This window comes from Peromyscus leucopus, chromosome 8b, assembly GCF_004664715.2.
Source record: "Peromyscus leucopus breed LL Stock chromosome 8b, UCI_PerLeu_2.1, whole genome shotgun sequence".
Classification (NCBI taxonomy): Eukaryota; Metazoa; Chordata; class Mammalia; order Rodentia; family Cricetidae; genus Peromyscus; species Peromyscus leucopus.
In genome coordinates this window covers 10643992-10657516 of record NC_051086.1, presented here as the reverse complement: position 1 = coordinate 10657516, position 13525 = coordinate 10643992, and the positions used below count along the sequence as shown (strand labels likewise).

The window sequence follows — 13525 nt, the reverse complement described above, 5'->3', positions numbered from 1 at the left end:
TGCTCTAGAAGCACAGTGTGAGCCTCCACTGTCTAGAACACCAATTCCTGGAGCTGGGAAGAGCTCAGTGGTGGAGTACTCACCCGGCATGTGCAAGGCCCTGGTTTCAAATCTCTGCACTGCCACAAACAACAATAAGAATAATAATCTTTGAGTTCCTAAGCATGCCTTCATCTCCACTGTTTCTCCCACACAAAAACTGAAACCATGTTGATTCAAAAATTGTAATCTGTAACTGGAAAAGGATCTGAAAAGGCAGTGCTTTTATAATTTACCATTTTTCTGTGGGTCCCCCCCCCCACAAAAAAAATAAAAATAAAAATGCTTCAAACATAAGACCACAGGAAAAGTAAATGTTCAGTGGCCTCCACTGTATTTTTCATCCACTCTAGATTCTCTGCCCTCTTAAGCATGTACAGTGTACACATCGGCACACTTGTATGACTTCTTACCAAGTACCCACTGTATACCAGGCACTGAGGACCTCGGGGATTGATGGCATCTGGCCTCATCCTGGGAGAGGGGAGGAGGTATACTTAAAAAAAAAAAAGGGGGTCCATCATAAGCCAGTGAGAGAAGTGTCAGGAACAAGAGAGACAAAAAGCCCACACTGAGGAAAGGGAGAGAAGAAGTCACCCAGATGCCAAATGACATTTAAGCTGAGGTGTAAGGATAAATGTCCCCAGCTGGGGCCTTGCAGACAAGTGGGGAGCATGCAGAGACCTCTGTCCCCTTGTACAGAACCATGGTGACAAGGAGTTTCCCAGACCCTCGCTGCTTTAGACCTGAAGATATAACGTTGGGAACTGGGGACACAGACCCCAGAGTGATCTAGTCTACCCAAACGCCCATCCAGCCACGATCAGTGAGGAGCAGTCACACTACCTCACAGTAGAAGCAACATTCAAAGCCACAAGCCACGTGATGCCATCCCTCTGCTTACAATGCGTATGTGTTTCCAGCAGCCCCAGAATAAGATCTGACTTGTCTGGTGAACTGTGGGGCCCTGGATAATCTGCCCACCTGTGTAGATCTCTCCAAACTCATGTCACTCTGTTTTTGGACCGCCATCTCCAGTCACAATGGATTCAGTTCACTTCTTCCCCGCCTCAGAGCCTATGCCCAAGCTGTCCCACCTACCTGGAATTCCCACCCACTGGTTCTCATCAGCTCGTTAGAGTTCATCCTTCCTTCGCACCAGGTGACAGAGGGAGGCCCACCCTATCCACCCCCTCTAAGGGGCTCCCTTCTGTAACCCCCTGCGTATCTCACTCTCTGCAAAGAGCTTACTATAATTTTTACTACTTTATTTGATTGAGGGCGGGGTTTCTTATATTCTCTATGGCAGTGGAAAATATTGAAGGTAGAGACTGGATTATTCTACAAGCAACCAGAGTTCCTTGCATACAATAGGTGCTCAGTTAATACACTGCATCCTATGTTGAGACTATGACAGTTCTGACATCTTACCCTAAGTATAAGCTAACATATTAGCCTGTCACTGTTTCCTGGGTGTCATCAGAAGACATTAGGCTGCAGGATGGGTTGGGGAGGTGTCTCAGCCAGTAACACACTTGCTAGGTGTGCGTAAGAACATGAGTTCAATCTCTGATATCTGCATACAACTCCAAGTATGACAGTGTGTGCCCATAGTCTCAGAGCTGAGGAAACGGAGTCATGAGGATCCCTGTGGGTTTCTGGCTAGCCAATCTAGCAAAATCAGAAAGCTCACAATTCAGTGAGAGAAAAATATAAGGTAGAAAGAAATAAAGACACCCAATGCTGACATCCAGCTGCCACATCCACATACATACTCAGGATGCACCACACACATGTACACAAGACTCCAGGGTCACAGACAATGGATTTCTGTAGTCAGAGCAATGCAGATCCCAAGCCCCAATGTCTGCAGAGTATCAGGAAGTGTGCCCTGCTGATCCTGCATGTACAGAGTTGCCTCACAGGAGAGAAGCCCTAAGCTTACTGAGGCTGGGTCTCAGCATGGGTAGTAAACATGCTTATCTTTCAATCCAGAGAGAGACATTTTCTATTAAACCTAGTAATCCTGTCCTTTACTCTGCAGAGATATTTTCTTTGACTGCCTAGGCCATACATAGATGGCCTAGAAAATATGCTTTAGAATGTTCCAGAATATCCCAACAGTATAGACTTCAGCTCCCAAGACATGCAGAAACAGGAGCGAGCCCAGGCACAACAGTCCTCCAACCCTGCATGAAATTTCTAACTTTTGTATCTATGGAAGCACCCAACACCCTTTGAATAGCTGATGAGCTCACAAAACACACAGGTACACTGTGCATGCTTCTCAGTCCTTTAGAGAACTCACCCAAAGGAGCTGTAGCTGAGCTGGGAACTGCTAGACATCAAGAAAACCAGCTCAGTGAATTTTATAGTCTTTTATATATCTTTGGGGAAGAAGAAGAAAAAGAAAGCAAACCCACTTGTTGAGTTTCCTCTGAGTGCCAGAAACTAAGAACAGCTTGGTTCCAGAGGAACAGAAATGACTTGCTGTGGAAAGATGGCTGGGATGCACCCTTTGAGTGCTCAGTGCAGGAAAAGAGTGTGCAGAGGATGAGATCACAGAGCACACCCTCACACCTCTCCTATAACTCCTTCATGGTACGCTATGACCAATTCACCAGCCTCCTTTCCTGGGGTTGGGTCGTGTCATAAGTTGGGTCTATTGGCTTCTATTTTCCTTTTTATCATCTTAGACATTTGGAATCTGAAAGCTCAAATGTGTCTTGTTTTAACTTAAACCAAAAATGATCATTTTGAAAGAACATGCCCATTGCTGTGCCCATCTGAATCAATGTGACAAAGTTCCAAAATAATCCCCCTTGAAAGATGTAATGAGAGTATAGAGAGAAGGCAGACCAGGAATAAGATTCTTGTGCAGGATAGAGCAAGCAGACGTTCACAGAAAATAAGGGCCACAAAAATGAAGTTTACACACACATACATGCTGGCCAAAACACCCATACACATAAAAAGTTTAAAAAAAAAAAAACATATAGAAGCCAATACCTGCTTCTTGCAGAAGCCTGAAACATTCATAGGGAATATAAGACTTAAGTATGGCCACACATCACTTAAGATAGGGATACACTCAAGAACTGTTTTGCTTTACCCTGGCATATACACCATGAAGCACTCATATAACCTGAGAAGGCCGAGGGAGCACTGGTCCACACGGCCACATGTGTTGTCCAGCACCGACCAAACATTTCATGCAACTCATAACTGTGTTTGCCTGTTTCTTATAATCTCTGCCTAAAGGCAGAGAACACCTTTGCATTACAAGCCTGAGATAAGGAACACCTGCCTGATGTCCTATACCTGCGGTTAGAATCTTAGATTTCATATTTCAAGCCACAGCTTGAATTGGCGGAGTGACTTTGGGGTGAAGGCGTGGCAGACAGGAAGGGCATAGTGCCTAAAATCCTTGTCAATATCTGGGCGTGGAATCTTCCGTAGTATTTAAATCCAAATAGACAGCTTCTTCTAAAAACAAATAAGCAAAAAAGAACAAAAAGGGGCCTGGAAAGATGACTCGGCAGTTAAGAGCACTTGTTGCTCTGGCAGAGGACCTAGGTTCGGTTCCCACCACCCACAGAATGGCTCACAACTGCCTGTAACTCCGGTTCCAGAGAATCTAACACCCTCTCCTGGCCTTCATGGGTACTACATGTGTACAGAGCACTGCTGTACAAGCAGGCCAAACACTCATACACATAAAATATAAATAAATCTTAATAAAATAAAAAGAATAGAAACCGTGCCTATCCCTGCAGTCCAGTGTGGGTTAGCACCGGCAGAGTGCCGGATACTTCCATGCTCTGCTCACGTGCCCTTGATCCATCCCTGTCTCTGACTTGGCTCACTCTTGGTCCTCCCCACCCCCTCTTGGGTCGTTACAAATGGCAGATGACTGATCACTATATGACTGAGCAGAGGAGAGGAAGGTCATTGCTCAATCTCTCTCTTTCAGATTCAGTGCAGGACTGTCCACGGAACTGCCACGGCAATGGCGAATGTGTGTCCGGACTCTGTCACTGCTTCCCAGGATTCCTGGGCGCAGACTGCGCTAAAGGTACGCGTCACCACTTCCCTGCAGAGGGGCGGGAGGAGGAGCACCCTGGTTGCCTTCCTATGTAGTCCTCTGCACTGGGACTCTGTAAAGCCACACGCATGCTCAAAGGTTCCCCTTTTGGCAAGGAATGGGTTTTGATATATGACCAGCGGTCAGTGTGCCTGTAGGAGTCAGCCAACCAGCCTTGGCACTGAGGTGTGCTGAGAAGAAAGATTTGCTAAAAATGAGATGGTCGGATTTCCTGTAAAAGCAGAAGTGAATTACCATCACTCCTTTCTTATAATCATTAGCTTCTATGTAATGGGAGATTAAGCATCTCAGGGTTAGTGAATTTCATTCATTCTGGCCAGCTACACTCCTAATCTAGGAAGTGCTATTTATCTTTGTGGAATTGGTTTTAAATTGTATTATTAATTTATCTAGACTGCTTTGCAAAGAACGGCTGGGGCCTTGGGATTCTTGGGGGAAAGGTAATTTAAGAAAGAAAATGGCTCTCTGAAGAACGAGGAATTTAGAGGCTGCACACCTGTCTTGTAAGAGACCTTCAGTGTGACCTTCGGTTGGCACTCAGGGTTAAGTGTAGTCGGGGGCACAAATACACACACAGCCGTCTGGAAGAACATAAATACATCCACAAAGTCTTGTATTGTCCTTTTCTGTTCCATTTGTCTAAAATACGCGGTACCACCTATAACATAGAGTGCCCACCCACAAACGGGGAAGTGTGGAACACAGTAAGGGGACATTAAGAGACCTCACTCAGCTTGGGTTTTCCAGTGCCAGCTGTGCCCCGACACATCTCTGTCTCTTGGTGACCTTGTGCAAGTCAGTCATCATGTCTGAATTTTGGTTTCCTTATCTAGAAAAGGGAGCCTGATGTCAGAAGTTCAATGTGAGTAGTGTAGCCACACACAATGCAGAGTACTAACAAGCACATGGTAGTAAGTACTGATACAGTACTAAGTACTGCTAGGACTGATGTGGTTCAACAAAGCACATTGTAAGGTGCCAAAGGGTTTGGTTTTATTGCCTATTTATATTTTAACTTATTTATATAATTAGGTCGTCTTTTTATCCCCTTTATTTGCATTTCATTAAACGATTTCTGCCTTGACATTAAAAATCAGTAAAGCTGCTACATCTTAAACGATACCATTCCTTTGTCCAACCCTCAAGCTCTTGCTCTAGAAAATATTATTAGACACTCTCCATAGTTTAAAGATTTGAGATTTGCATCCTGATGGGTACTCAGTGTTAAGTGAGTGAGGCTTTTATAATCCTGAAGCCCTGACATTGGTGGCCATGTGTGTGACATTCATTCTTATGGCATCTCGTCTGTCCCACAACACAACAACACAGGTTCGGTCCACTTATCAGATGTGGAAAGATAGGAAACATGAAGCCTATGAACAGTTTCCTTAGCTGCATTTCCGCAGAGCACACTCATGTCCCAAGACACAGGGACACATCCACAAGGAGAAGGACAGACTATCAGCTCCTTCCAGTACTGGCTCCAAGGGGTCCAGCAGGGTGGAGGTTGACCCTACAGTGCCATGTCGAGTGCTTTTCCTAGTGAAGGCTTAAAGGAAAGCAAGCCTCAGTGTCGTCTGAATGGCTTTTCTTGTGTAATCTAATTTTCCTGAGAGTGAAAGCATTAATGAGAAGAAGGACTGAGTCGCCCTTTTATATGTGGCTGCAAATGGGCTGAACACTCAGCCGCGCAGGCTGTGAGCTGTAAATGTGTATTAACACTGACACACACCGATGTATTATTAATCCTAAAAACCATGTGTGCTCTGACTGCACATCCAGTTACTGGCCTTTCAGACCCAAGTACCCAGCCATTTAAGAACCCTCCACTCTGAATCCATTTGCAGACGCGTGTCCATTCTGCATTATGGATCTGTAATGGAGTGTACATTTAGCTGCTTAAAAGGACTCTCGGTGTGTGTTTTGCATTCGCCACCTGTGCTGTGGCTGGGCGCACCCTCCAAGTGTGCATTAGCCATAGGATATAATTGATCCTTGTGAAACAAATATTGAGTGGCTGTTAAGAGGAGTTATTCCATCCTACTCCATCGTTGTTCCTGAAATCGGGCTTTGAACTTGTATGCATATTTTAATTTAACTGTTGATGCATACGATGGGTAAAATTGAGGCGCTTAAAGAATGAAATTGCCTTCCACTGTATCCCTCATTTGTTGTAGGCCAAGTTGGTTTAAGAGTATGGGAAGCAAGTGGCTGCCTCTCCGCCCTAATGGTGCTTCTCCCTTCATGCTTTTGAAGTGACCACAGGTCAAGCTGTTTCGTTATGAACCCTGTGCGTTTTCTCTCGGTTCTAAGCCCTCGTTTCCCGAACTTTGATCTTCAGTGTACCTCTATTGCTTTTTGTCATCAGTACTTTGACTAACTTATTTTTTAATCAAATATCATTATGTGTACACAGATATATTTCTTTTAAAAAGAACAATGCCAAAAGCAAAAATTGAAAGAAAAAAAAGACTAGAATTGGTTGTCATGAATATGAAATGTGAATGCTCCTTTAAAAATGACCAGAGACTTGCCAGGTGGTGGTAGCACACGCCTTTAATCCCAGTATTTGGGAGGCAGAGGCAGGCAGATCTCTGAGTTCAAGGTCAGCCTGGTCTACAGAGTGAGTTCCAGGACAGCCAGGGCTACACAGAGAAACCCTGTCTCAAAAAAACCCAAAAATTAATAGATAGATAGATAGATAGATAGATAGATAGATAGATAGATAGATAGATAGTAACCAAAGACTCCTCTTTTCTACCACAGTGAGTATCTAAGCCACGTTATCTTCTAACCATTTATGACTCATTAAGAATCCAGTAGTAGCCGGGCGGTGGTGGCGCACGCCTTTAATCCCAGCACTTGGGAGGCAGAGCAGGCGGATCTCTGTGAGTTCGAGGCCAGCCTGTTCTCCAAAGCGAGTTCCAGGAAAGGCGCAAAGCTACACAGAGAAACCCTGTCTCGAAAAACCAAAAAAAAAAAAAAAAAAAGAATCCAGTAGTAAGGGCTGGGGCTGTAGCGTAGAATGATTGTCTCAAATGCATTAATGCAATGCATGAGGCCCTGTGTTCAATCCCCAGGTACTGCAAAACAAAACAAAACAAAAACCAAGAATCCAACAGTAGACCCAAATATCCATGCAAACCCTGACTTCTTAGGGAAATCCAAGTTTAAGCGTCTCGTCCCATAGGCTTTGGCTCCTGAGAATAATATAATGCCCCAAGTGCACCTGTGTGATAATAGATTCACAAACAGACTCCAGCTGCCTGGACAGCTTCCAGCGGGGGAAAGCTAATCCCAGCACAGGGTGCTCATCTGATGCTGAAGCCTGCACTTCCCACTAAGTATGTCCTGGACACTGCAAATTATTGAATGCATGCTATCTCATTTGTCCACATATCAACAATGTGACATGAGTCATATTTGTACCAATCTTCCCCACGCCATTTTTTTAAAGCTTTTTACATTAAAGGTGGTAAAGATGGCTCAGTGGGTAAAAGGGTATTTGTCAACAAAACTGACAGTCTGAGCTCAGTTCCAGGAACCAACATCTTCAGACCTCCAAATATGTGCATACACACACACACACACACACACACACACACACACACACACACACACACACAGAGTAAATATAATTTAAAACTTTTCAAGTAACTTATAAAGACAAGTTACCAAGATAAAAGAATTTCCAACCACAGTCCCCCAAGTTTCTATAAGGTCAACATTTTAAATTTAAATCTAAAAGCCAGAATTTTAACTGATTTATAGAATTTTTTCCACTTTTGCCTTTCACATCTGGTTCAAGATCCCATGCTTTGTTTCATTATCATGACCCCTTTGTCCCTCTGGTCCATCTAACCCATGGTAGTTCTTTATTCTTGTATTTCATGGCCTTGACCCTTCTGAACAGCATTGCTGAGGCAATTTGTATACATCTCTCAGTTTGGGCTGATCTGCTACCTTCTATGGTTAGATTGAAGTTCTGCATTTTAGATACTATGTACCCCTCAGTGTATTATATCAAAGATGAGTGAAGCTCCTATTCAGATATGAAGAAATGTTAAAGGCAGCTGTATGAATGTGCACATGCTTACCTTTCTCTCTCGACGTTTTGCACAGGCAAACTGGCTTAAAGGCCCAATTCCATTGGTACTGAACAGTCTATCAGTGGCTAGGACAAGACCCATTCACATATAACCTTTGAGCCCAAGAAACTCTGGTGTGAGCGGGGAGTAGCCTGAGGCTGATAGAGGAAGGCCATAGGACAAGTAAGAGCAGTTGGTTCTCAGCCTCCTGCTGCCCACAGCAGCATGACCCATCTCCTGGCTGTGGCCCGCCACCACTTCCCTTCTTTCTGGATTAAAACACTGCAGATGCCATGAGACCAAGGTCCCCCCTCATCAGGAATTCACAGCACCTTTGTTCTTGCTCTGACAGCTGTACCCCGAACGCCTTGGGTTCTGCCAGCCTGCCAGCGTAGGCAGCCAGCAAACTCGGGCCCTCCTGCCAGGGGGAGAATTTGCCACGTCAGCAGGCACAATTCCCATGACATCCAAGCGACCTGGTATGTGTCCAAGTGACAGAACTACAGATTTACTCTCTTGACCTCACACTGTGCACTCCATGCCCTCAGATGCTCGGCGCAGGCAGCCGTTCCTTGTCTTCTTAAAAACCTGCCTGTCTGCATCAGGCGTCTGAAGTCATCCTTTTCACGGAGCATGGGGACCATCAGCACACATTTGCAGAGCACTCCTTCTGCACCCCCTACTGTCTTGGAGCTCCCAGGGGCACTGAGGTCAAAATGGACCTGACCCTCACTAAGGAGGAACACTGGTTGTTTCTAACGTGACACTCCAAGTCAGGTGAGGGAACTTAACCATGCACATGCCTGTTACATGTCTACTAGAAGAATACCACTGCACGAAGAGCCAGAAACACAAGGTGTGCAAAGTAGTCCTGAGCCCTGCTTCCAGAAACACATGGGAAGTTAGTGGCTCATGGTACCACCTTGGGATGGGCACTGTGAATGCCTAGATGTTACTAAGGAGGAGGTCGGGAAGTTTATGAAGCACAGAAGTGGTGTGCTGTAAGCAGGGGAGTCTTTGGGGATCCTTGAATACAGCCTTGGAAATCACACTGAAAGAGGAAGATGAATATAAAAGATGTATCATACCAGCAAGCCCTAGTGACGGAGACACAGCAGACGACACCACACAGAGACTACATGGAAGGTAGCCCTTAGAGTGAGATCAAACAGATGGGAACTTGAACCCATGGTCAAATGCACTTACTGAGACTCTAGAGCGCCATAGCAGGGGTGAGGGAATTCACTGATGCAGTGTTACCACGCCCTACCATCAAGAAAAGGGCAGACTAGCTTGAACACACAGGTCTATTTGGTAGCCTGGGCTAGGTGCTCACAGCCTGTGGGTGGGAATGTTGTACCTTCAAGAAGAGTTGAAAGTTTCTAAAGTTGTTTTTTTCCCCTTGTTGTTTTGTGAGACAGTCTCACATAGTTCAGGCTGACCTTGAACTCCCTTTACAGCTGAGGCTAACCTAAGGCTAGCTCAAATTCCTAACCCTCTTGCCTCCACCTCTTAGCTACTGAGATTACAGGCATACACCACCATACCTGGTTTAAAAAAAAAATGAAAATGATACAGTATAGTGTTATTTATGAAAGTAGCCAGTTAATAAAAAAGAGTAAGAGAAAAATCTCAAAGAAACTCCAGTGAGGAAACTACCATGAAGAATCCCATTCACCCTGGCACAGATGCAGAGTCTGAGGGAAACGCCATTTATTTCCCACTAGTTTGCACCTTTTTCCATCAGTTGATCCTCTGGCCCAGCTATAATCCCGCTTCTCATCCGAGTTCTGGTTGACCCTCCAGCTTTGCTGTCTCTGCTCTTTCTCTTCCGTGGCTCCCTCCTCGCTGTTTGTTGTGGGCTGGGGCCCCGGGTTATTTTTCCTCTTCCTCTTATTTACTTTTATATCAAGGCCTTGCGCTGACTTTGCTTCTCCTAGACTTGTAGGCAGGGTCTCCCTGCTTGGCTTTCAGAAGTGAGCTGAGGCGGCCCAGGCCCTCAGCTTAAACTCGGGCTCCTCTGACGGCTTACTTGGGTTGAGCTGGAGGCTCCAAGCCACAGCAGAACCATAACAACCCGGAGCCATAGCTGTTAGGTAACTTGAATTTAATAGCTGTGAGAAACGTCGACTCCTGCTGCCAAACAGCTGTTACTGGAGCCCCAGAAATGCCACAAGCACGGGAACATAAAGTTTTTTTAAATTTTTTTCTCTAGGTGTGAGGCTCAGCTCCTCTCTAGCTAGCTCTGTGGAAAAGAGAGAGCAAGGATCTTACCATTTCCCTAAGAGGCAAATGTATCCCCACTGCCCAGTTCCTCTTGGCCGCGTTCTAGCCCTTAAATCAAGCTGTCGCCACGATCATCATCATCACTGACATTTATTGAGTTCTTACTGTGTGCAGACCACCAGTGTGAGAAGCTGCGTGGCTGTCACACCACTCACCAGCCCTGTTGTATAAGTGATGATCACTTTGGAGATGAAAAAAAGGAGGGACCCAAGAGCTTAAATAACTTGCCGTCGTTACCCAGAGAGGAAGTATGACTGCTGAGATTCGAACCCACATCGGGTCTAAACTCCTCACAGTAGACCAGCCACGAGATGGGCTTCAAAGAGATGGGGGGAAACAGACATGGTTCTGCACAGCATGTGTTAACTAGTATGCGTTAGATACTGCTCTCCAACCTGGGGGTGTAAAGAAAGTAACCACACGTTTAAGGGTTTACTAAACAGAAATGGCAGAGCCGCAGTGTGAAACCAAGGCGATTTGGCTCTACCCCTGGTGCTCCAGCCACGTTCTCTGAGCAGCCAGGTGGGTTTCCTCCCCATCTTCCCACCCTTTGCCAGCTCCTCCATTTCACGTCTCCACCCTGTCCTCGGGTCCCCTTCTCTATGTACTGGCCACCAGCCCCTCCACATGGCTTTCCTCATCCTCGACATCTCTGGAGCTTTCTCAGACCTCTTCCCTTGAACACCCTCGGTGACTTCCAGTCACCTTCTCAACTGTGTGCTGTTATCGGGGAGATTACCATGAATGCAAGTTCCCAGGTTCCTCCCCCATGCCAGGCAACTGAACCATGGGATTGTGTGCCTCTTTCCAAAACCTCCTAGGGCCCTGCAGGCACTCAGGGTCCACATTCTGATACTGAAGAACGAATATCTTAGAACGGTGTTAAAGGCCATCCTTGAGCTACACTGCTCTTGCTCCATACAGCCCACTAAGGCCCACATATCACAGGTTCCAGAACTTAGTCCATCCAAGTACCGGGTCTGCTCATTCCTCTTTGCTCACAGCCTTCTGGGCTGGAAGAGACCCATAATCCCAAAAGCCTTTACTATGCAACTGATGGTCTTTTGTGGAAGTCAGAGTTATAGATCACCAACCTCCAGAAGCACTCCCGCGAAGAACCCTGCTGTCCCTCAGAGGCAGGAACCGTGAAGGCCTGGGGGTGGGGCTCTGTCATGGTCTGCCATGCTGTTCTGTCTGGAAAGAGAGCTCATCTTCTCTTGCCGACCAAAAGCAGAAGCAGTTGCCCTTGTCCTTGTCCCCAGTTTGACACCCAAGCCATAGCATGCACGTGCTAAAATGTCTGATGACGTCACGGTAAGGGGGCAAGGCTCACAGAGTTAAAATGTTGCCGGAAATGGGACCAGTATGAGTCCTGGAGAGCATGGTGTTCATCTGTCAGAGTCATCATGCCTGTGACAGCCAGTCAGCCTAGGTACAGCGTGAGTGGAAGGAGCATGCGCAGGCTACGGGGAGGTCATACAAGATAAAGAAGTGCTAACAGAAAGGAGACACCATTTAGTTCACACCCACATGTGTTCTCGGAATGATGGGGTGATAAAAAAAAAAAAAAAACAAACAATGGAAGCTACAGAATTGGAATTCGCTGGATTTGACTCTGTCCTCCTCCAGTTAACTGTGCACGTTGTAGACCATCACTTAGCCTCTCTGAGCCTCAGTTTTGTCTTCTATATAATGGGGACAGTTGCGTTGCTGGAAAATGTCAACACAAGCGCGTGTGAAACGTGCAGACGCACAACAGCACACACGACACACTCCAGAAATGTTGAGTTCACCTACACAGCAAGCTTCTGATGTCAAGAAAAAAGAGTAAGGTCATGTGACAGGGGCGGATTTGAAGATGCGACTCTAATGGTGACAGGTGGGTATACTGTTAAGTAGATACCCCAATTCCAGGCGGTGACAGCCCTCTAAGCCCTAACAATAAGTACTTCTGGCAGCCCCCACAGGCTGACCCTTGCAACTGGCTCTTTCACCATTATCTGCTTTCATCATCTCCTCTGCCCACCAAGGAGAAAGGACAAGCCCTCAGCTCCTCCCGGATAGTGGGGGTTCTCCCACCACCACAGAAACACGCCCTTCACAGCATCCTTGCAAAAGAATCATTCTGTCCCTTGCACAGTGGCCTCACCCCCTCATGAAATGCGCCCCGGTTCCATCTACCCTACCTGGGTTGCTTCTCTCCCTCCCCTGAATGCAGACGAGCCTGGATTATGTATGGCTCCTGCCCCCAGAATGTTCCACGGCCTGTTGCAGTTTAACAACCCAATTCTTCCTATCCTCCCTCCTACCCCTGGTCTGAAGAAGCGACTGTGCAGGGATTTCTTGGCAGCTAGGCCCAGGAAGAGAGGCTGGAAGCAGGTGCACCCAGAACATGTTCTGCAGCAAGTGACTGAGCAGCCATACTGAGCAAAGTCACGTTCAACGGCCCAGTACAAGGATAACTGCTACCACATCTCAAAGATGAACTACATCCCAGGCACCACGCAGAGCACTTTGTGTGAATGATGTGGTTTCATCTCTTCCCACTGCACGTTATCTTTATTTCACAGCCGAGGAAACTATATCTCAGAAAAGAAAGCCAGAGGTGTTGGGGGGGGGGTGTTACTTATTTGTCTATTTTTTGCTTTTGTGAGACAGTGTCTCACTCTATAGCCCAAGATGGCCTAGAACTTGCTATGCAGTCAGGTTTCAAACTTGTGGCAATCCCCCTGCCTCAGCCTTCCAGGTGCTGGGATATCAGGCGTTCACCACTCTGCCCCATGGAGGTGGCGTTTTATACATACCCACTGCCGCTTGGTTAGTGATTCCCACATTTGGTACCTTGTTCAGTTATCTCAACCAGCAACTCCTGGATGGACTCTGGTCACAGTTTCTAATGCAGTAAGTCTGGGACCTCCAGAGCTCGTTCAGTTCCCAAAGTCTTCAGCTGGAAGCCAGACCTCTGGCAGCTGACTCATACACATTCAAGTTCAAGGATGAATCTGGA

The 13525-nt window shown here is 46.3% G+C and overlaps 1 protein-coding gene across 16 annotated transcripts in view; it reads left to right on the top strand.

Annotated features, from left to right (window-relative positions):
• Positions 1-13525, top strand: part of Tenm2 (teneurin transmembrane protein 2) — a 1236692-nt gene that overhangs the window by 1075665 nt on the left and 147502 nt on the right. For all 16 annotated transcript variants that reach the window (XM_028864303.2, XM_028864310.2, XM_028864309.2 and 13 more), the window contains one exon: positions 4013-4114. In XM_028864303.2, the coding sequence (XP_028720136.1) occupies positions 4013-4114 (102 nt within the window). The remainder of the gene's footprint in view (positions 1-4012; positions 4115-13525) is intronic.